This window comes from Harmonia axyridis, chromosome 2, assembly GCF_914767665.1.
Source record: "Harmonia axyridis chromosome 2, icHarAxyr1.1, whole genome shotgun sequence".
Lineage (NCBI taxonomy): Eukaryota > Metazoa > Arthropoda > Insecta > Coleoptera > Coccinellidae > Harmonia > Harmonia axyridis.
The window spans coordinates 32,945,309-32,968,928 of NC_059502.1; the positions used below are offsets into that span (position 1 = coordinate 32,945,309).

The following is a 23,620-nucleotide window of genomic DNA, read 5'->3' on the forward strand; positions in this document are numbered from 1 at the left end:
AGTTAAGTTCCGGCGGCCTTTCATATAAACCCCTAGACAACGATTAATAATAATAATAATAATGAAGTTTATTTCATAAATAAACACTTTACATCACGGAGGTACATGAGGTATGACCTGTATGTGATATTAACTTAATTAAGATTTCTGAAATAAATGTTCCATAAGATAATTCAAAAGAAAATAATTACAATACCAGGAGAAAAACAAAAATCATTCATAAGCACAATGTAAAAAGTTATTTCACATCCGATATTTATAATTAATTGTATTATACTGCCTCAATCAGGTAATTATTGAAGTCGTCATCGTCGATATAAAAACCCTACATTATTATATGAGTAGAGGGCGGCTATGTACGACAGTCGATTATTTTTTTTTTAAATTATAGTTTTACCTCTTTTGTAATGATTTTTTTTCAGTTGTTTTTAGAATTTTTTAAACATATATCAATCAGTGCTTTGTTTATTGAACATATCAGTACCTTCAATTTTCATTAATATCCACAAGGATGCCAAAAAAAGTCACATATTTCGAAGTGCAAAATCTTTCAGGAGGTTGAATTTATTTTCGAATCATTCCAAAAAAAGTAATAATACCGGAAGAAGATATAAACTACAACTTGAATATTTTATTGTTCAATTACCTCTATTCTACGTCTGTTCTCACGTATTACCAGAGCATATATTCCACCAAAATCCAATTCAATGCTTCTCGTCAATAATTCTGGTATTTCATAGCTATTTATCGAACAATTGTAACTAAAAATTAAAAAAATCTTCAATTTTATAAGACCTTTCATTCAAACATGATATAAAGAATATTTGTCTATTTCGGACATTACTTACTCTCCATCTGGGAGTTCCATATAAGCCGATGTAGCAAGGTAATTGTTCTTAGAATCTTGTACGAAATAAACATCCTGAAAACCTTTTCCATTCTTCAGGCTTATTGTCACATTGTGCAGAGAACTGCTGGTTTTTATATATGCAATCCTGCAATCAGAAGCAATTTATCTGAATATAATTCTCAAGAATGAGGTACATTTTTTAAACTTCGTGCGAACTTTCAAGCTGATTACGTCATCAGAACCATAAAATTTGTTATTTAATATTAATACCCAATAATGAGTATTTTTTCGATATTGTAGTAAAGCGGATATTTGAAAATTATCGAAATTATTAGAAATTATTATGCAGAGAGAATATATGTTAAATTCAAAAGAGTGATCGCGACTTGTTTAGACTGATCTTAGCTTAGCATAAGGATGTTTTATTTTTCAATCAATGCTTTTCTTAGTTACCGTCTCACGGCGTTGGTGAAATCGATATATTTTTTACGGATAAGAAAAATAATTTAGATAAGGGGAAATCTTGATTTATCTGAGTTCGATACATGCGAAAAATCATCAGGGTCGTTCCCAGATGACGCAGCAAAAAGGTCTTAGGCGGAGTTGAAGTATGTTTCTTGCTGAGATTGACAGAAAAATGTAGTTTGAAGTAGAGGTAAGGACTCTTATTGAAAAAAGATAAAAAATGTTCTAACCAATGATCTAATTGACATGGTATCTGGAGGAGTAGTTGGGGCGGTCTTAGATAAGTACGATGTTACGATTTTTGTGGAGGTCGAAAGAGTTAGTTAGTATCGCTTAGGGTCTCTTATTAAGAACGGTTAAATTAGGTCAGAAATAGTAAAATAGGAATTTTTTGAGATAAAGTTAGAATTTGTTTTAGAATCTCTTTGGAATAAATTAGGTTAGATCGGAGTTCGCGGATCGGGAGTGAAGTGTTATATAAGGAATTACACGTTTTCGAGTGAACAGTTTGGAAAAAGTAAAACTAGGTTTAGGCAGGGCCTAAACTACTCAGCTAGCATCGTGGGATAAGGGCAAGTTTTTTGGCTATTTACTTTTTAGTTTATTTGTTGATGTTTGAATGTTTTTTTTTCTTTCAATGAAAATAAGTTTATTTGAGTAGTCCCGATTCTCCCAAATTCAAAGCTGGTATATTGTTTCGTTTGTTTGAATAACAGATTATTTGAGACATTTTTTTGTTTCTTATAAAATTTTGGCCGTTGAGTCAACATTTCAAGGGATATTGTAACTTTGGTTATTTTTATTTTTCTTTATTATATTTAGTTTTAAAATTTAAATCGATTTTCATTGACCCAATAAACTAATCCTGTCCCTAGAGAAAGAAATTCAACTAATAAGACCTGTCCATTGAAGCGACGGGCCGGACTTACGTAGAACATCTTTGGTGAACTTACATAATTATTAATTCTCCGAGACCTCTGGAAAGCCGCTCTTCCAGGGGTTAAAAGAACATCCCAACCGGAGATAAGTGAACGATTGGTTAACTTTCTCTGACCAACCCGTTCATGACAATATTATACCTAAATTTTCTTTGATTCGGGCTAAGCTATCAACACAATATTCTACAAGAAGTTTAAAATAATTTTTCTATATACTTATTAGTTCACCGAAAAGCTTATGCACATAAATAATCATGTAATTTTGACAAAAAACATTATGGGGAACATATGTGCTTTAAGTATTCAAGAAAAAAAAGTATGCTTAGAAACAGGCGTAAAGCATAAGGTAAGTTGAAAAGACTTGTTAACTAAAACCCTGTAGAAGATGTCATAAGGACGTCAACCTATCGTGAAAGACCCAGAAATCGACTAAGTAGGAATGTAGAACTCAATTTCAAATATCACAAAGAAGGCACTCTCCTAGGAAAGACATAGGTATACACAAAAACCATACGACAGAAATCGTGAAAGAGATAGATACAAAAAGAGTGAAAGGTTCAGTTCCATATTGTTTGACCCTTCTTAAGGGTAGTTCTCTATGAGGATTCAACCTTAAAAAATAACATGACTACTAATAATGTTGCCAACTACAAAATGGAAAAGATTATTTTCAAAAGGTGATACTTGCCTTATTCTTGGCAAAATGTCGATTATTTATCTACTTCTAATCTTTCAGATATTAAATTTAATCTCTGAGGGATTGAACATGATTCAAACCATATGATAGCATTTTATTTTATTTAATCCCGCCTTCCTTTCATTACAAACGCGTAGAAATTTGAAGCAGATCACTCAAAAACACCAAATAGTGGCAACAACTGTTCGACAAAATCAGAAGAAAAAAGATGATATCTTAATTGAATTAATGATTCACCTGACTCTGGCTCTTCCATTGAGAGATTTCTTGAAATCAATAGGATCTGTCTGGAATATTTCTATTCTGTTTCTATCTCCCACACCTATGATGACAGTTTCTACCTAGAACAATGAATAATGAAATAAATTTTCAATTTCATCAATGTGACAAAAATTAGTTGAATATAATATCTACTGAAATATTAGGTATGCTTCTAAAGTACTGATGATAACTAAGTTTTTCAAATAAAGATTATGGTTATTCTGGAAAGATTGAACCCGTTGTGGAGATAAATTATGCTCGTTAGGTGTCATTTGTCAAGTTTCTTCTATTTATGTATTAGGATCATCTTTGGTCGTCAAATGTTACCCTTAGCTCGTTCAAAATACCTTAAACACAGACCTATCGTATGTAGAAGCTAAAGAAGCCTATCATAGCCTTCTTAGCTTAGATGCAATGAATGAGTATCCCCTTATTCGAAAAGGTACCTATAGACGCATGTCCCAGTAGGTAATTTATATTTGGTAAATGATCGACGTATCTTGGATCTCATTCACAACCCTGTTGTGATACTATTCGGTAACATAATAGTCTCATAAGCAGAAAGTATTATAAAAAAATAATGAGACTCACCTGATCTTCAACTGGATTGATGGTCATCTCAAAAAAATGTTTCTGGAAGAAAAGATTACCACAAACTCTAGGAGCTTCGACAGATATCCTATACATATGGTGTTCATGTGCGGGTAAATTCTTAAACGTCCTCAATTCACTCGAATTCATTTCCATCATCTTGCCGAAGGGGTTAAGAACTTTCAGCGTGCAGGGCAGTGTGTTCACGATGAACATGGATGCATGTCTTTTTTCTGGTAATTCTGGATAAGTTTTTTCGAGCACCGTCTCCAGAATGCCAGCCGAGAAGAAGGCAAAGCTCGCCGCTACTCCGCCTATGGCCATGCGATTCAAATTGTTCTGGAGCACTGGACAGACAGTGAAGAGCGGTTTTAGGCAAGTGTCCATTATGGGGATCATGAGCAACACCATGGCTGGGTTTATGACTTGCATTTGATCCGGAACTATCTCCAGTCCCAGTACTTTACCATTCATGTGGGATGCCTTTTAAATAAAATTGAATGTATAAAATTTTTTTGTAAAAAAATATCATGGTCAGAAGGAGAACAGAACTAGCTCAGAGGTTTCAGAATAGTAAATACTGAAAAGATTCGCCTGATCATCGTGTGAAAAATGACATCTTGTTCTGTTACATTTCTAGTAACTGCTACCTACTGGTCCTTTGGACCAATCGGTCTCTCTGACTCGATCTCAGCCTGTGTCAAAAACATCTCGCTGATAATTTTGGTTCTGATGAAGATTTCATTATTTCCATGAATAAACAAACTCACCCTGTAACTTTCTGAGTTAACTCTACCTCTGATAAGAGTATGTACTGTTACTCCCGGGACACCCTGTATATCAACCTATATATTCCAGATTAATTGTTGAAGCCATTTTCAACCGTGTTATTGTTATTCTCATTTGAAACTCGCACGTGTAGTTTAGAAAATTGAATTGATCAACACGTTTTAATTGTATCACACAATTATTCGGTCTTTTTGGTTAACTATTTTTTTACTTTAAAGTTTTCAGATGGAAGGAGACAGGCAATATTTCTCTCTAATAACGTAATTGACTCCATAGTGAAATCTGGTATTCTTCTAAAAATTTACTGATTACCAATAATCAATATTGAACGGGATCCCCAAATGATTTGAAAAGGAATAAACTGGTGAATTTGTAGAGTCAGTATTTCAATGAGATAGAATAAAAAAAATTAAACTAAAGGTGCTCATATCAGGCATATGTTCAACAGAATTCATTATGGAATCCGGTATACTTCAGGGTTCGCCTATTTCGGGGCTTTTATTTATCCTATTCATAAACGATATGGGAAGAGCTGTCAGGTACTGTTCATTTCTACTTTTCGCGGACGACTTCAAACTTTTTCGTCAAATAACATCACTCGACGATTGTGAACTGTTACAACTAGATTTGAATGCTATTATGGAATGGAGCGCAGCAAACGAAATGGAATTCAACATCGAAAAATGTCATGTGATGAGATTCAATAGATTAAAATCACCACATCTGTTTGAATACAAGATGAACCAGATAGCTTTGAGAGAGTCGTCGATTGTGAAAGATCTTGGGGTGTATTTCGATACGAAAATGAACTTTATACATCAGATACAATATGTAACAAACAGAGCGTTCAAAATGCTCGGGTTCGTGAAAAGTACAATGAAACATTTCAAAAATTTAAATGTTTTGAAAACAGATTACTGTAGCAATGTCAGGAGTGTTCTAGAATATTCCACAATCGTTTGGTCACCGGCTTATGCTGTACACAGACAAAGTATCGAACGTGTTCAAAGAAAATTTTTAAAATGGATAGCCTTCAAATTAGATCTTCCCCTATCAACGGAGAGTTACGAAATTGTCTTGACTTTGCAGTCACATCAATCAGCAAATTATTACTCTTCCTGCCTAGGCAGCAATGTGATTATTCTCAATGCAAATAGAACATTCGACATTTTCTGACAATCAATATTTTTTGCCACCTTTTTTATTCATGTAAGAGTAAGTACCTACTTATAATTCGATATCACTGTCCATAATATAAATATATCCGTTTTTATTTATCACTACAGAAAAAATGAAAAGATTGTGGGAATTGAAATAATTTGCAAATACAATACCTATCCTACATATATCATTATAAACAATCGAAGAAAAAATTATACGTTTAACTATTAGGTAAAATAACTGCCTTGGCTGAATTCCTATGAACTATCAGCCGCGGTCAATCTAATATTCTAATAATTTGATACCTAGTAAAACAAACAACAATTATCTGATTTTTGTGCCAAGCCAAACAATATTATTTGCTAATTGTTTTCATAATTTTATATCTTTTGGAAATGTATTAATATTCGATTTTCGATATATTATAATTTTTATTTATCCTTTACTCCTCAAACACTACCTTGGATACTGCAGTGCAATACTCACTTGAAATGTCCATCTGGAGCCCTGTTGATCAAATAGAGACCAGAATAGTGGTACCGGCAAAAATAAGAATAGCACTGAGAAAACTATTTTCATATCATCTATCAATTTTCTATTATATTTCTCCTGGGCGTAATCCAACCAGTGATCGTATTTTTTCTTCTTGGCTGACATTCGCTTCACTAAAGCATACTTCATATCTCATCGAATACAAGTGCGTGAAAAATGAAAACAACTCACCGAAGCACATTTCATAAAGTTCAGCATTATATTATCCTTGGGATTTTTCAGTCTATACCATGGTTTTCCAATTATGAAGAGAACTGAAACAGAAAGTTTTTAAAAATGGATAAAAGGCTTATATTATGTGAGATGAGTAAGTAGTCAGTATAAGCCTGAACACTCGCTCATTTGTGTTTGTTATCTACTTTTGAATGATCTTATATTTATTAAAAATATATATGCATTAAAAAAAATTATAAGTATTATTATTATTATTATAAAAGTTCAATGCTGCTCAGATTGTTACGTCCGATAGCTCAGTATTGTTTGAGAGAAAAATGGACTGTATATCTGCGTGCGTTTGTAGTTGGATAGTTGGAGCGACAGCGAAATATTTGATAATAATGCAAATAATAATTGCGGTCAACAATGATGACTTACCAAATGGGGCTTCAGGTTGAAGAACAAATGGTCTCTGGTACAAATCCCAGCTCTTCACAGGGCCCTTGGTGCGGGTTATCAGCTCCAACTTTCTGGGTTTAAAGCGGTGTAGAAAAAACACTAACAAAGGCGTAGGCGAAAAGACAAAGCGATGAATAAAGCGGGTATTTCAAAAGCGTTAAAAAATCAAGAAAAAAAATGCGAAAAGTCAATTAATATTTAGAAAATGTCAAGCACAATTTTTGGGCGAACTAGCGAAGTCAATCATTCAAACTATATTATTCATATGTCTCTTGCGTTCTGGGCAGAGCCATCAGTGTTGAAATCGTTTACGCGCAATACTATGATACTTCGCGGTCGCTCGAACTTCATAACTGTTTCTTGCACAAACATTCTCCGGGCGCGAAAAATGGAAAATGAATGAAAGATAAAAAAAAAAGAGAAAAAAAAAATACCGTACATAACATTGGTTTTCTAAAACTGCATTAGGTGCGACTTAATTATAAAAAAAAATTGAGAGAGAAAAAAAAATTAATTTATTAACCACAATTAATATAGGTGCCTATCAAATTTCAACAGGCAAAGGGAAAAGCTTAACAACCGGTCTCTTCAAGAAACCAGATCGGGTTTTAACAGTGGCGATGCGGGAACGTCCATCGATTGCATTGGACAGAGATGAAATTCGTCCAAGTGCCCATTGGCAAGGAGGAAGCCTCTCATCTTTGATGAGCACTAAATCTCCAAGTTTAGGAGGATTATTGTCCGGCGTGTACCATTTGGAACATTGCTGCAAAGTGTGCAGGTATTCACGTTGCCAACGTTTCCAAAAATCTTGTTGAATTCGCTGGAGACATTGCCAACGACTAAGGCGGTTCAAGGGAAGTTGGGTAATATCGGGATAAGGAAGGGCATTAAGTGGTTCAAGGGTAAGGAAATGACCAGGTGAAAGGGCGGACACATCTTCTGGGTCTGAAGACAATGCCTCTAGCGGGCGAGAGTTCAATATAGCCTCGATGAGACAAAGAACCGTATAAAACTCCTCATATGTGAGAATTTGAGCTCCTATAACTCTGCTCAAATGGGTTTTCACAGATTTGACACCTGCTTCCCATAAACCACCCATATGCGGAGCTGAAGGGGGGTTGAAATGCCACTGTATGTGCTCCCTTTCAGCAGAATCTTTCATCAAATTGATTATTTATCGATTGGCACCGACAAAATTAGTACCACAGTCAGAATATAAATGACTTATTCTTCCTCGTCGCGCAATAAGTCTTTGGAGAGCGGATAGAAATGTCTCAGTGGACAAATCGGTTGCCAATTCTAAATGGAGGGCCTTTGTAGCGAAACAAACAAATAAACATACATAAGCCTTCACCGTTTTGACACCACGATGTCGACCTATAGTTATAGAGTAAGGACCTGCGAAATCTACTCCACAATTACTGAAAGGTTTAACTTCAGAAATCCGTGGTTTTGGAAGTGCACCCATAGGGGGTTGATATGGCTTGGGCCGAATTTTGAAACATTTTAAACACCTATTCAAAACCGAAGAAATGGCCTTTCTACCACTGATGATCCAAAATCTTTGAGCAATCAGAAATCTAAGAGTGCGAAGTCCTGCATGTAAATATTTTTTATGGTACATATCAACGACAAGTGCTGTCAAACGACTCTTTTTAGGTAAAAGCATTGGGTGTTTTGACTCGAAAGATAACGAGGATGAATCAATCCTGCCTCCTACTCTTAATATACCTCGTTCATCAAGACAAATTTTCAATTTTTGCCAATGTTTGGGAAAAGTGTTCCCTTTAACTTCGGTTGAAAAGGCATGTTGTTGCGTGACTCTGACTAATTGAAACAATGATTCATTTAGCTCAAGGAGTGTGAGATTTCCAGACAGTTTATCACTCTCTTTTTTAGCGTTATGCGTGAAGCGAAGAACATATGCGAGAATTCTTTGAATTCTGGTCAACGAAGAAATACTATCGAGTAAAGAAATTATAATATTCTGGGCAGATTTATCTGAAAGTTTCGAGCAAAAATTATTAATGTTCTGTTGAGTGGTCACATCAATATCGATATTAACAGGAAATGAGCTTGAAGGCGTGTGCAATAATTGAGGTCCATCAAACCAAATGGACTGATAGGCGAATTCTGAAGGCAATAACCCTCTGGACCCGGCATCAGCGGGGTTATTTTTGGAGTCAATGTGATACCACGAAGCACTAGGTACCTTCTCCTGGATGTGAGCTACTCTGTTGGCTACAAATGTAGGCCACCGATGTGGTGATCCCTTGATCCAATCTAATGTGATTTGGGAATCCGTGAAAGCGTAAACTTTACAAAAATCTATAGAATCCCGAAATACGTGAAGGCAATATGAGAGGAGCTTGGCTAGCAGTACAGCACCGCACAATTCAAGACGCGGAATTGTTATTCGTTTCAGAGGAGAAACTTTAGTTTTTGCGCATAAAAAATTATTATTTGGTTGATCGTTGTCATCAATCATACGATTATAAACCACGGCGCAGTAACCCCTCTCAGAGGCGTCACAAAATTCTACGAGTTGGTAAGACTTGGCTTTCGGGGAGAGAAGTTTGCGAGGAATGGTGATCGAGGATAGGATCTGAATTTGGGATTTGAATGCATCCCAGACTCTAGCGATATCTGGAGGAAGTTCATCATCACAATCAATACCTGACGACCAGACTCTTTGCAAGAGGTGCTTCAGGAGAAAAGTCACTGGAGCTAAAAAACCTATGGGATCATAGATGCGAGCTATTTGGGAAAGTAAGTGTCGCTTTGTAGAAGATTTATTCAAGGGTTCAAAGCTGAAGCGAAAACAATCTCCCTTTGGATCCCATTGCAAACCCAAAATCTTCAAAGAAAAGTGTTCATCTTCCTGGTCAAATGTCAGAGGATCAGCTGACATATGTGAAGACGGTATTCCTGCCAAAACGGAAGGGCAATTGGAAGAAAATTTTCTAAGTTCGAAATTACCCCTATTCAAAAGTTCAACTAGTTGCTGGAGCAACAGTTTGGCTCCTTCCAACGACGAATTGCCAGCAACGATATCATCAACATACGTATTTTCGAGTAGTGCTTTTGAAGCCAAAGGAAATTTAGGACCCTCATCATCAGTTAACTGAATGAGGGTGCGCAATGCTAGATATGGGGCACTATTTACACCATACGTTACTGTGAGTAACCTATAGTCTTGAGGTGCCTCATCGACTGAAAACCTCCAAATAATGCGTTGATAATCTGCATGGTCTGGCGTTATACGAATCATGCGATACATCTGTCGGATATCGGCGCATACTGTATATTCATGCAACCGAAAACGAAGTAAAATCGAAATTATATCCCTTTGAAGTTTCTTCCCGGTAAGAAGATGATCATTTAGTGAACCTTCTTCAGAACAAGGAGATTTTGCGGAAGCATTGAATACTACACGAATTTTACTCTGACTATTCTGAGCTTTTACAACGCAGTGATGAGGAAGATAATATGAGTTTCGATTAATGCAGTCGTAAGGAATAATCTCCATATGATTGGATTCAAGATAATCCCGCATAAACTCAACATATAATTTATACAAATCGGGCGTTTTCAAAAGTCTTCGTTCAAGAGTAAAGAACCTTTGCAGCGCCAGTTCACGCATTCCAGTAAACTGCGGCAAACAACTGCGAAATGGAAGCGAAACGACGTATCTACCCTCGCTGTCGCGATAGTGTTGATCGGAAAATATCTGATCACATAGTTTGTTATCAGGGGATATCGGTTCTACTGAAGGCAAGGAGTCAAGTTCCCAAAATTTTTGCAGAGAAATATCTGTGGAGAAATCTGAACATGAAGTTAAAAATGTTGATATAGATGGTTTTGATTTACAATAGAACTTCCCCATTAAAATATAACCGAAAATGGTGTTCATAGCGTCAATTTGACCAGGTTTTCCAATTATCTGTTCAGTCAACATGATTTTCGAAAAAACATCTGCGCCTAATAAAATATCAATCTTACCAGGGGTATGGAAGGATTCGTCGGCTAATTTTATGTCCGCTAAATGGGACCAAGCGGAAACAGGAATCGGATGAGAAGGTATCTCATCACAAATTCTGTCTAAAATTATTGCGTCTGTCAACAAAACAGGACCATTCAATTTACATGGGCGAAACATTAAAACTAAAGAACCATAAGAAGCGTTCATTTTCATGGAATTAAGACCTTTTACCTCAACATCAAGTTTGTGCCGGGGTAAACCTAACAAATTCGCAGCCTTTCGAGTTATGAAAGAAGACATGGATCCACTGTCAATCAAGCAACGAAAACGATGAAACATTCCAAAATTATCTCTGACTTCAATTAACGCGGTGGACAATAGAACTGTAGGTGTTTTATGAGAGACACCAGCGGATGCTGACAAAACTGCCCAATCAGAAGAGGTAGAAGGAGGTTCCTCTGATCCAGCGGAAGTTTCACTGGAGGGCCGTGCAAGGTGCAACAAGGTGTGATGTCGTTGATGACATTTTCGACACGTATTCACAGACTTGCAAGATCGCAAATCATGTATGTTACTCAAACAATTGAAACATAGATGTTTCTGCTTGGCGAAGGAATGACGTTCTTGGGGAGTTTTTTCAATAAATTTTGAACATGAGAGAAGCGAATGGTCTTGATTACAAAGCGTACAAGTGGATTTTGAGCGTTGATTCTTATTGTCGTTAGAGAAATAGGTTCCTATGCGTTGTTTTGAATTGGAAGAACTATTTGAATCACCCGTTCTGGTATTATTAGAATTATGGGATGTACCCAGAGTGTCCATTGCAATACAATATTTATTGAGAAATTCAAGTAGAGTCTTGAATTCGGGAATCATAGAGGAACCATTTTCAAGTTCGAAGCGTGCGATAGTTGAATTATCCAAGCGTTTTATCAAGAGCATAAACACGATAAAGTCCCAAGATTCTACAGGAAAATTCATGTTTTTTAGTGCGGCCAAATTTTCAGTGAATGTACTCAGTAAATTGCGAAGTGCGGTTTGATTATTACAATTGATTTTGCCTGTGCTTTCTATTGCGTTCCAATGAGCTTGGGCTCTCAACCTTTCATTGGAAAATCTATTGACCAGCGAGTCATAAGCGATCTGATAATTATCAGAAGTCATCGGCAATGTGCGAACTAAAGATAGAGGCGGTCCTTCTAACGAGGATATCAAATAATTGAACTTTTCAATTTCAGTGAGCGATTGATTGTTATGAACAAGGGCGTCAAATACATCCAAAAATGTAGCAAATTGCGTATAATCTCCTCTGAACTTTTTTATTTCTATTTGCGGAAGTCGATCGAATGTTAGGAGTTAAGGAATGAGGAAAGCAAGAAGCAAGACTCTGCTTGCGTGTCAAAACAGATTGCGTCGATTCATTCAAAGATTTTTCATTTGGATCAAATAATTGAGTATAAATAGTTTTGACAGAAAAATAATCATTTTGAAATTCACGTTTTATTGCTTCTTCTGAATCGAGATCAGTATCTTCACCTTGTAACAAGATTGAAGTTACAGTTTGGTGTTGTTTATTAAACTCTTCGCGAACATCATCTATCTCGGTAAAACGAATTCTAAACGAGGTTCTGAGATTAGAACCTGTTGTTGCTTTATTGGCCAAATCCAATAGTGAAGCTAATTCACCTATACACGATGTTCTCGCGAACTTAGCTCTCTTCAGTTTGAAATCCGTCATGTTTCTGTTCGATATTCACAGTAAGAACCAAAATATAATGAAATGTATAGAAAATTAATTCAAGGTAAGTCCAAAAGCAATCAATAATTTTCAAATGTGTGTGCATAAACGATTTCTAGACGACGGAAAATGAAAGGAATGAAGATAGGTACATATGACGTTACTCGTCACCAGATGCGAGATTATAACTATGAACTATGAAATAAAAGGCACAAAAAATGTTTATGACAGCGATAAATGGGAAATGAAAACAAATTAATAAACCAAAATTATGCCAAATTCAATATCCGGCTCGAAGGACCAATGTTACGTCCGATAGCTCAGTATTGTTTGAGAGAAAAATGGACTGTATATCTGTGTGCGTTTGTAGTTGGATAGTTGGAGCGACAGCGAAATATTTGATAATAATGCAAATAATAATTGCGGTCAACAATGATGACTTACCAAATGGGGCTTCAGGTTGAAGAACAAATGGTCTCTGGTACAAATCCCAGCTCTTCACAGGGCCCTTGGTGCGGGTTATCAGCTCCAACTTTCTGGGTTTAAAGCAGTGTAGAAAAAACACTAACAAAGGCGTAGGCGAAAAGACAAAGCGATGAATAAAGCGGGTATTTCAAAAGCGTTAAAAAATCAAGAAAAAAAATGCGAAAAGTCAATTAATATTTAGAAAATGTCAAGCACAATTTTTGGGCGAACTAGCGAAGTCAATCATTCAAACTATATTATTCATATGTCTCTTGCGTTCTGGGCAGAGCCATCAGTATTGACATCGTTTACGCGCAATCCTATGATACTTCGCGGTCGCTCGAACTTCATAACTGTTTCTTGCACAAACACAGATTCCATATCAGAAAAACATCATATTTTTCATGAGAGAAAAGGTTAGGTATTGATATAATTGAATTTTTAGTTATCTAATTCAATGGATGAGTATTGAGACGTGGTTTTTCTCAAGCAATATTATCACGATGTTCAGCTTTTTTTCGGAGATTTTAAAAACCTCACGAATGTAGAAGTGATGTGATTAAGAGATACTGGCCTCTTTTATTTCCTACCCAAGTGTATCTGTGTCATGAATATAATCAGGTGACAACAAATAATGAGGAAGAATAAAGAAAAAATAGACAACAACTGTCATACCTCTATATGAGCTGTCTTTTGGATACTTCACCGTCACCAGTCTGTTACAAAAACAAATTCTATTGAACTAATTCCAAAACTACCGAATAAACTACTCAAACAAAAATCTATGAATCTGAATTTGAACCATGTGAAAACCTGAAGAGAATTAATAGAACGAATGATAAGAGAAAAATAATGAATAGAAGGTGAAAGTGCGGCCCACAAAAACTAAATTTTCTAAAATATCTTGAAAACATTCACGTTTCTTTTTCCCGAGAACATGGTGTTTTTCGGAGAAAAAATGAGGACCAGATTATTATTATTACATATGATTATTTCACTGAATCGGGGTCGTTATACGGCTCTGTTAGCCGGTCGGGAACCAAGTTGATATTTTGTTCTCAATCCTACCTATTCATATAAACCCAGGTAGGCCGTCGATGCTGTTAATGGAACCAACGACATCCTTAGTAGCCTTGGATATTACTTCGTGAGTATCCAGACTTTCCTTATGAGTGCTTCTTAGGCCAGTCAGCTCCGGACATTGGCACACTATGTTTTCGTCTGTTTCTACCTCCTTTCCACAGAGTCTGCAAATTTCATCTGCTGACTTACCCTTGCGGTACAAAAAGTATTTGCACCGACAGTATCCTGTCAGCAGTCCTTCCATTACCCGAAGCTCAGCTCGTGGTAGCTTCAGGATCTTTCTGATATAGGTCGGTGAAAGCTCCACAAATTTCTTTGTCTGAAAAAGACACGAAGTATTCCTCCAGAGGGTTTTCCTATTGTCTCTCTCCCATTGTTGGACCGCTGTCTTGTATTGGTATTTTCCAAGCCTACAGAGAGCTCAGGACCAACAGGTGTCAACCTTGATGACCTTTTGCAAGTTCATCGGCTTTTTCATTTCCTTCGATACCATAATGCCCCAGTAACCATAATAGAGTTACTTTATTGCCTTTGGCGACATACATCGCCATGAAAATCGAATTTCTTTACAACGTCATCTACATAATATTAAAAAAATGTCGATTTTTATGTAAAAAATGAGGCTTCATTTCGATGAAATCTTAGTTCGTTTTTTATTTAATTCAGTTCTCTCCTTTCTCAGAAAATCGATGAAAAGGTGTAAGGCCTCCAGTAGTGGAGGCCAGCTTTCGGCTATTTACCGCATCTGCTAAACTATTAGATTTGGCAAAAATTAATATTCATGTCAAATATACAGGGTGAGTCTTTGACTTGTACATATATTTCAACCGAAGGTTCCTGAGGTCAAAAGTAATACTTTTTTCATTTACAATTTTTTCCGATTCGGCACTGTTAAAAAGATATAGCCATTTTAAATTGTCAAAATGAGCTTATTCATCCCAGAAAACCGGAACACTGAAGTTTTCTCAAGCATAAGATATACCTTTTGAACCTTGGAAATAAGCTACTAAATTAGAAAAACCATCATAAACTCACGTTTAACATTCCATTTGTTGAACAAAGTAGTGTTTATAATAAAATAAATGAGTTATTTCAATTTCGTTGACGCTGAAGATTAAATATTCTTCTCTTGATTTCTGTTTCATTTTCGATAATTATAACGAATTGAGCTAGCTACCACCCATATTAGCTCTGATACTCATATCCATTCATTCATTATATTTCATTTATATGATATCGTTGTTTACAAGAATTGCCATTTAACCTTAAAATGAAATGAAAAATGGAAGTTCTAACACAGACTATATTAATCTGTGGTTTTAAGTTTGAATTTCAAATTTCGAGTGATGCCAAATATAACCACAACAGTTCGGTTCGAATAATCTATGTTCTTACCTAATATTTTCATTCACAGTTAACACTGTTATTGTTATAAGATATTTGTTATGAAAATAACTTCCAACTATCTCAAAAAATTTTGAAATGCATCAATATTTTTGAAGCCATCAGTATGAAAATATGGAAATATGTAAAATATTCTGGCTCTGTAATCAATGGAAAATGTTAGACTCCACTTGTAATCAAATTTGTTCTTAATGTGTACCTACATTATAGCCAACTTTACTACTTAATTCATCTTGATTTTGGCATTGAATATAAATGAGAAGTATTCAATTTAAATATCCACAATAGAATATCCAGTTTCTTTCAACTCACCTAATTTGTTTTCACATTAAAACAATTATGGCCCTCTTGGAAGTATGTCAATCATATGCTCTTAGGATGAATTAATGGAATAGCAAAAGAATAAAAGTATTCAATCTCAATCACATGAAAATTTGTCTAGTATGTACCTAGTCCTAGTGGTATGTTTCGATGTGAGTTTGAATGAGCCGAAGAAGAATACAGTATTGTTCGATAGCAGCAGTCTTTAGTGGGATATTGATTGTTGTCATTATAATGGGACTATTTTGTGAAAACTTTCTTAAACATGGGCTTTATGAATAATCTGGACTTTTCAAAAAGAATGTTGATTTTAGTGAAGTATCTTCTTATTATCAGAGCTGTGCCAAAGCTCAGTAATTTTTAATCAAATCGAGGAGTTGAGGTGAGCTTATTCACTTTTACAACTTCATTTTCAAACTAAGTTGGCTAGTACTTCAATTCTAAAATCTGAGACATGACATCATAGTAAATATTCATTTCTTTGGTTTTTCTTCCACAACAGAACAGAGTTGCATTCAGCCAAAGTACCCAATTTTTTGAATTTCACAGATAATTTTTTTTTTAAGATCAACTTATTTTAAAACGGCGCTTGTACGAGAAAACATGAAGAATACTTTTATTTTTCAAATTAGCCAAATATTCTTCAATGAATGTCCAAATTACTCTTAAGAGTTGGTTTCTTCGAATTTCTGGTATTTTTATGGGATGTAATGTTCATAATAAAGAAACAGAAGAATGTGTATGGAATCTTGTGTTCGGATAAGATGTATCACATCAAAAAAAAAGCTATATTTCAAAAATCATTTCCTTCGATACAACCATTTACGAGATATAGCCGAAAATCACATTTTTTTAACGATTTTCAACAGCCTGTATCTTTTTAACCGGACCGAATCGGAAAAAATGGTAAAAGAAAAAAGTGTTTCTTTTGACCTCAGGAATCTTGGGTTAAAATATATGTACAAGTCAAAGACTCACCCTGTATAATCTTTTTCCGAGAAACATAAATAGGGGAAACCAAAAATAGCAAACAACTAAGAACATTCAATGTTCAATGTCATATCTCCAGTATTTCATTCACTTTAGGAATACTCACCTATCGAAAGTAACATGAGAGCAGCTGGGAATCCAAATCCCAAAGGATAACATGTGTCTTCTCCAAAACATGTTACATTTTTCCTCAATAAAGGTGTTATTATCATTCCCATAAAACCACCCAAATTTATACTGAAATAAAAAAGGGAGAAGAAATGCTGAAGTTCTTCACATTGGTCTGGTAAATAGAATTGGTCTCCTCCAAATGCTGCAACACACGGTTTTACACCTCCTGTTCCCAATGCAATTAGAAGTAGTCCGAACGGAGTGAAGAATCTGAAATAGAGTTCAAAATGATAATTGCACTTAATGGATACTTCGAAATATAAGGATTCAAAAGTATTTTTAGTGTATTCTTGATTTCAATTAATAATATTGACCCTATATGGTAAAATAAATTCATCTGAATCTACATATAGTATGTTTCAGAGATAATAAACACAATTTTTATCATAATATCCTCAGGAAATATTACAAGAATCGAAGCATCTGCGTATTTCTTCACAACTAAATATTTACCACTAATTCGGATGAGTATTTCTGAAATTATTTGAAACTTTTGAAAGATTTGCGAGCAGTTTCCTCTAACTAGTCGCCACTACATATTTAGGTAAGGACTTCAAGTTTCCAGCCATGAAAGAAATTTTCCGAAAGAAATATATCAGATATTCAATTCAAACTTTGAAGACTTGATCAGGGAATCAAATTTTCATCTTGCATTTTCACGAAAACTATGAAAACAGCATATTTTTTATCTACCGTAAAAAAACAATACATAGAATAGAAAGAAAAATCAGAGAAACTAAGGACCGATTCTGGGAGGAAAAGTGTAACCAAATTGAGAACTATATAGGTGGAGCACAATCAACGGAAGTGTGGAGAACAATTAGATCACTCAAAACCAACGAGACAAATAAAACACTGAATATAATTAACATGAAGGACTGGGAAGATCATTACAAAACGCCTTTAACGAAAAACAGAGACTACGCAATGAATGAAACAGAAGAAGGATATAGCCATGATCACCATAACCCTAATATGACAATAACTATAGAATAAACGCAGCAACAACTGAAGAGAATGAAGAATGGAAGATCTCCCGGCCCTGGAGATATACCAATAGAGTTGGTCAAATATGGAGGTACAGAAATAGTCAAAAGACTGACAACTTTTTTGAATATATGCTGTAGTACGATAACAACCCCAAAAGAATGGAAACATGCCTACCTAGTTTCGATTTTTAAAAAAGGAGACCGGAGGGATCCCAATTGCTACAGAGGCCTCAGTATTACCAGCAGCTTGAGCCGCCTTTATGGTAAAATTTTAAGCTCTTAACTCAGCAAAAAGATGGACAGTAGCATAAGTGAACAACAATCTGGATTTAGAATAGGAAACTCATGTGTGGACAACCTGTTTGTGCTACAACAACTGGCAGAGAAAAGAATATCGACAGGAGAAGAGGTACACATGGTCTTCGTAGATTTGGAAAAGGCTTATGATACGTCAGAAACTCTGGGGAGCATTTAAAATATTGAAGATCAATAAACAAATGCTGTTGATTATCCAAGAAATGTACAGGGAAAATACTGCCTCTATCAGAATTGGCAAACAGTTATCAAAGCCAATTAATATATCAAAGGGGCTGAGGCAGGGATGTAGTTTGTCGCCTCTGTTGTTTAACCTTTATGTCGAGGTGGTGTTGGCTAGGTGGAGAAGGAGCTGCGGAGAGATGGGCATACCTGGGGGGGACCACAAGCTTTTCTCGTTGAACTTTGCAGACGATCAGGTCATCTTGGCACAGGATCCTTTTGATATTGAATATATGATCAGAAAATTATACACGAAATATGAACAATGGGGCCTGAGCGTGAATCTGAAAAAGACCGAATATCTGGTTGTAAACAGTGAAGCAAGTTTTGAGGTGCTCATCGACGAAGACACGAAAATGAAACAAGTAGATCAGTTCAAATACTTAGGTGCGGTCGTTGACAGAAATGGCATTGGCGGAGTCGAGATAAAGCAGAGAATTCAGGGGGCAAGAAAGATTATTGGTTGCCTTAACTCTTTGTGGTGGGATAGAGGAATCTCCAATCGTACGAAGATATGGGTAGGAAGAGCGATGGTAGAATCAACTCTGTGTTATGGCAGTGAAATATGGACCATTAACGCTGACCTAAAACGCAGACTGAACGCAGTTGAGATGGACTATCTGAAACGGAGTGCAAGAACATCAAGGCTACAACATATCACCAATGATAGCATAAGAGATCGGTTACAGGCCAGAGAAACAGTAATAGACCGAATCGAAACCAAAAGTCTAAGATGGTTTGGACACTTAATGAGAATGCCCGAATATCGATGGCCTAGGTGGTTATTTGAGTGGGTCCCTCCAGGACGAAGGAAAAGAGGTAGACCGAGACGCTCTTGGAGTGAGGGAGTGCACCAATCTATGGAACAGAGACAGTTGAACGTGGAACTGACACAGAATCGCGAGGCTTGGAGAAGAGGACTGGGTAGACTAGGTAGCACTAGGCTGTATCTCACTAATATGTGATATACCATATTTTTAAGCCCAGAATATATATATAAAAAAACAATACAAAGTATTTCTTGTTCAAGTGCCGCAGTATGGCGTAAAATATTTAATCTTTCGTGTTTTAACTTGAGATATCAGATGGAACGAGAGAAAAAAACATGGTGTGTATTATATCCCGATTCTTGTCATTTGAAAAATTTTTGTTACTTACATCTTAGATAATTCAATACTTGTTACAGATGCTCCACACATCAGAATATTTCCGACCAGATATATTAGGGAAAAATAAAGTATTGTTCTGAAAATTAGCTATTACAGTAACAACATTAGTAATAAATACCAATCCATTGAAACCTATATTTTCCAATGAAACTATCTGCACATATAGCTCCTATAGTTGGTATTATGTAACATCCCATTATGAAAACATGGTATACTATGGTAGATGAATTTTCACTCAGCATGAGTTCATTTCTCAAATATATGGATAAAATAGCTGAAAATAATGATCGTTAGGTATAACAAGATAACAACATATATCCTACAACTGAAGACTCTGACTTCTTATTTTAAAATTTATAAGTGGAATTGTCAAAATTGTGATGAATGATCTTGGGGGGAACTAACTCACTTCGTAATCCGCAAAAGGAGAACCTCTCACAAAATTCATTTGCTACAATACATATAATCGAGATCTGCACCTTATACACCCTCTGAAAGCAAGCAATATAATTGTAATTCCCTGAAAAAAATAAATGTTTGAAAGATGTACCTGCATTCTATCTTTCAATTGGCATCAGATAAAAACTAATGACATACTTCGATGACAGATTTTTGTTCCCACCAGGTAATCGTTACCTTGGAAATGCCTGGATAGAAAATGTGAACATTTAGGTTTCATTTCGAAATTCATAATTTGATATAAAGGTTGTCCCAGAAGTCGAATTCAAGGCAGAAAAAAACAGTGCGCTTCAAAATCAACGCACCACTAAAAATGATGGAAAAAGGACCAATTCAAAGTTTATTTTCTCGTGAACCGTTTGAACGATTTTTGTAATTCTGGTGTCAAAACGTAGGAGTATCTCTAGTTATGATGCTATGATATAAAATTTCAAAAGCACTTCAATTCTGAGTAAATATTCAGGGTACAAAAACAATATAACGTTTTGTTCCAGAAATTTAATTCGCCCTATATGGGGTGCTCCAATCTCATCGCTGAATGCATACATTGATCAAATTGTAGGCCCATATCTTCTGAACAATTTGTTTTTTGATTACCTCTTTTATTGAAAATGATGTCTTTGTAAACGTATCAGTTAATACGAAATTTTGAGGCTCAATATTAAAAAAGTACTCATAGCAGGATGTAAAAAACGAAAATCGCGTCAAATTGAAGCGTCCTTGAACTATATCATTTGTTTTTCTAAATTATCTTACTCGGTAAAGAGAATTTTGATGAAGAATTGTTGTAATGGAGCGCCAAACAAGAAATCTGAATCGGGGCGAATGTATGAAAGAGACAAAATTGGCAGAAGAAAGAGTGAGTTACCGCACAAAAGCTACAAGACTAGCAGTTTACCATACAACAATATCTCGCGTTTAACGACTTTTTGAAGAAACCAATGATCATACCTGAAGTCCTGGACAAGGTAGGGCTCGAGGAAAAACAGCAATCCACAGTTGTGGCATTCAAATGTGTTGTTTGAGAGAACGCTTTGTAACTGCAAGAAAACTGCAAGTTAGTTAGAATTATCCGATTTAGGTCAAATATGCGGCGTTTTGTTCTATAACTTGATGCCATTTTGAAGGTTTGTGTATGCCTCTCTCATAGAAGAATTCGTCTGTATTCGCAAAAAATTGAGACAGTCGATTTTCACAAGCCTCTGTTGAAATAAGTTTTGACCAGCAAAATTGTTCGCCATGGACAGGAACAGATGGTAATCACTTGGTGCCAGATCTGGACTATAAAGTGGATGCATAAGAATCTCTGGCGAGCCTCTATCGATGTTTGTGGCCTTCCGTTGTCCCCATGGAACACATTATCTCTCCTATTGGTCACTTCTAGGTGATTGCTTTCTTCAGAAGGTCCAAATGTTGACAGTACAGTTGAGAATCAACATTCGCGCCTTAGGGGAGCAGCTCATAGTAGATAATTCCCTACCAATCCCACCAAACACACAGCAAAACCTTTCTGAACGTTTCACCCAACTCACCGCGTTTCGATCACGACTGTTTTCGCTTGACGTTGCCTTAAGTCATCGACTTCTCATCACCAGCCACCAATCATTTCAAAAATGGGCGATTTTTTCGAGATTCGCAGATGAAAATTCGGTCCAAGAGGTTTTTTGTGGTAACTCGTGATGGTAACCATACATCTAGCTTCTTCTTGAGACCAACCTTATGTAAATAGTGTTCCAAACGGTTTTTGCGCATTATTGGCTATTAAAGTATCAAAACCATAATAGTACATTCTAAAACAAGTTGCACAATGGGCACTTATTCCAACACGAATGCAAAATCGAAAACAGACGACGAAGGAGCGTGTTTTCGAACGTATGAGTGTCGGAATTGCCTTCTGCAACGAGTATTAGACGATATTTTCTCTATTTCAGTCAAGTTCTGTGAAATATTGTCGAAATTCAATAAAAAATTCAGATTATACATCCTAGTGACTTTTGAATTGTATCTTGGCAGTTGGTGTGACGAAAATTGACAGATTACGGATTTTGAATTGTACGTACGTTTCGAATTTTGAAATAATTTATACTTCCGCATTGAATTCGTAATTTATGTCTGACGAAATCGATTTAACACCACCAGAATCAAGATAAATTGTGAATAATGCGAATATTGTAGATATTATTATTGCAAATGATATACTTCAAAATTGAAAATACTAATAATTCTTTGTACATTACAGTAATAAGCATAGAAATTTCAAATTGCAATATAATAAAATAAAATCATCTAGAGATTCAAATTTGTTTTCAAGAATCTGGACATTTACTCGTTCGCTTCGTAATTGATCCAACGAAGGACTTCAAAGCTGCGCCAATACTCTTGCCGGGAGTATTCAAATTAGCATTGTAAGTTTCAAATCCTTGGGGATGAGCATCTAGACACTTTTGATATGTTTCCAAAGAAGAGCTCTCAGAACTATGCTTGGTTTCACTACTAGAACATCGTTTCGCGGACATTTTAAAAGTCAAGAAATACTAGCCAACTAATGCCTAACTAAGCTGGAACTTATATTCTCAAATGCTTAGTATTCTTTCAGAACATCTATGATCTGTTTCGGGAATATGAGAATTCCAATAGAAGAAAGCGCATCCACCCGTTTCACTTTCCCAGGTGTTCACTTTCACTGATGCAAAAAAAATGTGGAATATATGTGTTGAAGCTGTTTGATAAGCAAGAAGTTATCAAATACTAAAAGGAAACCTGTTCAAAAATCAAATCAAAAATTATTAATAAATCTGGAACCATACAACGTCGAGGACTACCTACTTAAATTCTGTTTTTCAAATCTGAACGTTTTAGTTTTATTGACGTATTTTTTTTTCAATGGATGTTTTAATTATGGAAATATTTATCCCTCCAAGGCTTATGTCTGGGTGCGCCACTGATTCGATGTACATTATAAGTGAATTTGTTTTTGAAAAACATTAGGTATCCACATAGTGTTTCACTCGATGTAACATCAAAAATATACTTATTTGAGTTCATGTCTGCACACTAGTTTATTATCTGAAATTGAATATTGATCAATGTCATTCTTTGAAATTATCATGAAAATCAATGAAAGTATTCAAAAGCTCAAACAATTGAATGTTTTTGATGGAATGCGTAAAACACCATTCATATAATTAATGAATAAACATAAGACACTTTGATGTGAAAGGATGTAACTGTAAGATTAGAATTATTTTTCAATATTCTCAAATTTTCTGGTTTCGTTGATCCGATCGATCAACATGCGCATTGAGCTTAAAGTTGTTATTTTATATCTAAATATAAATTTAATTTCGATGCAATCTGTTGCTTCGAATTTACATCAGGAAAACCATTTTC

At 35.5% G+C, this 23,620-nt stretch overlaps 1 protein-coding gene across 1 annotated transcript in view; it reads right to left on the bottom strand.

Moving 5' to 3' along the window:
* Positions 1-20,418, bottom strand: part of LOC123672990 (solute carrier family 15 member 1-like) — a 28,682-nt gene extending 8,264 nt beyond the window's left edge. Inside the window, exons 1-11 of the mRNA XM_045607362.1 lie at positions 20,322-20,418; positions 20,181-20,262; positions 19,904-20,045; positions 19,761-19,847; positions 17,012-17,286; positions 6,476-6,558; positions 6,239-6,427; positions 3,803-4,285; positions 3,188-3,291; positions 849-995; positions 647-761 (exon numbers count right to left, since the gene is read on the bottom strand). Of these exons, the coding sequence (XP_045463318.1) occupies positions 647-761; positions 849-995; positions 3,188-3,291; positions 3,803-4,285; positions 6,239-6,427; positions 6,476-6,558; positions 17,012-17,286; positions 19,761-19,847; positions 19,904-20,045; positions 20,181-20,262; positions 20,322-20,327 (1,713 nt within the window). The 5' untranslated portion in view covers positions 20,328-20,418. The remainder of the gene's footprint in view (positions 1-646; positions 762-848; positions 996-3,187; positions 3,292-3,802; positions 4,286-6,238; positions 6,428-6,475; positions 6,559-17,011; positions 17,287-19,760; positions 19,848-19,903; positions 20,046-20,180; positions 20,263-20,321) is intronic.
* Positions 20,419-23,620: the final 3,202 nt, after the last annotated feature.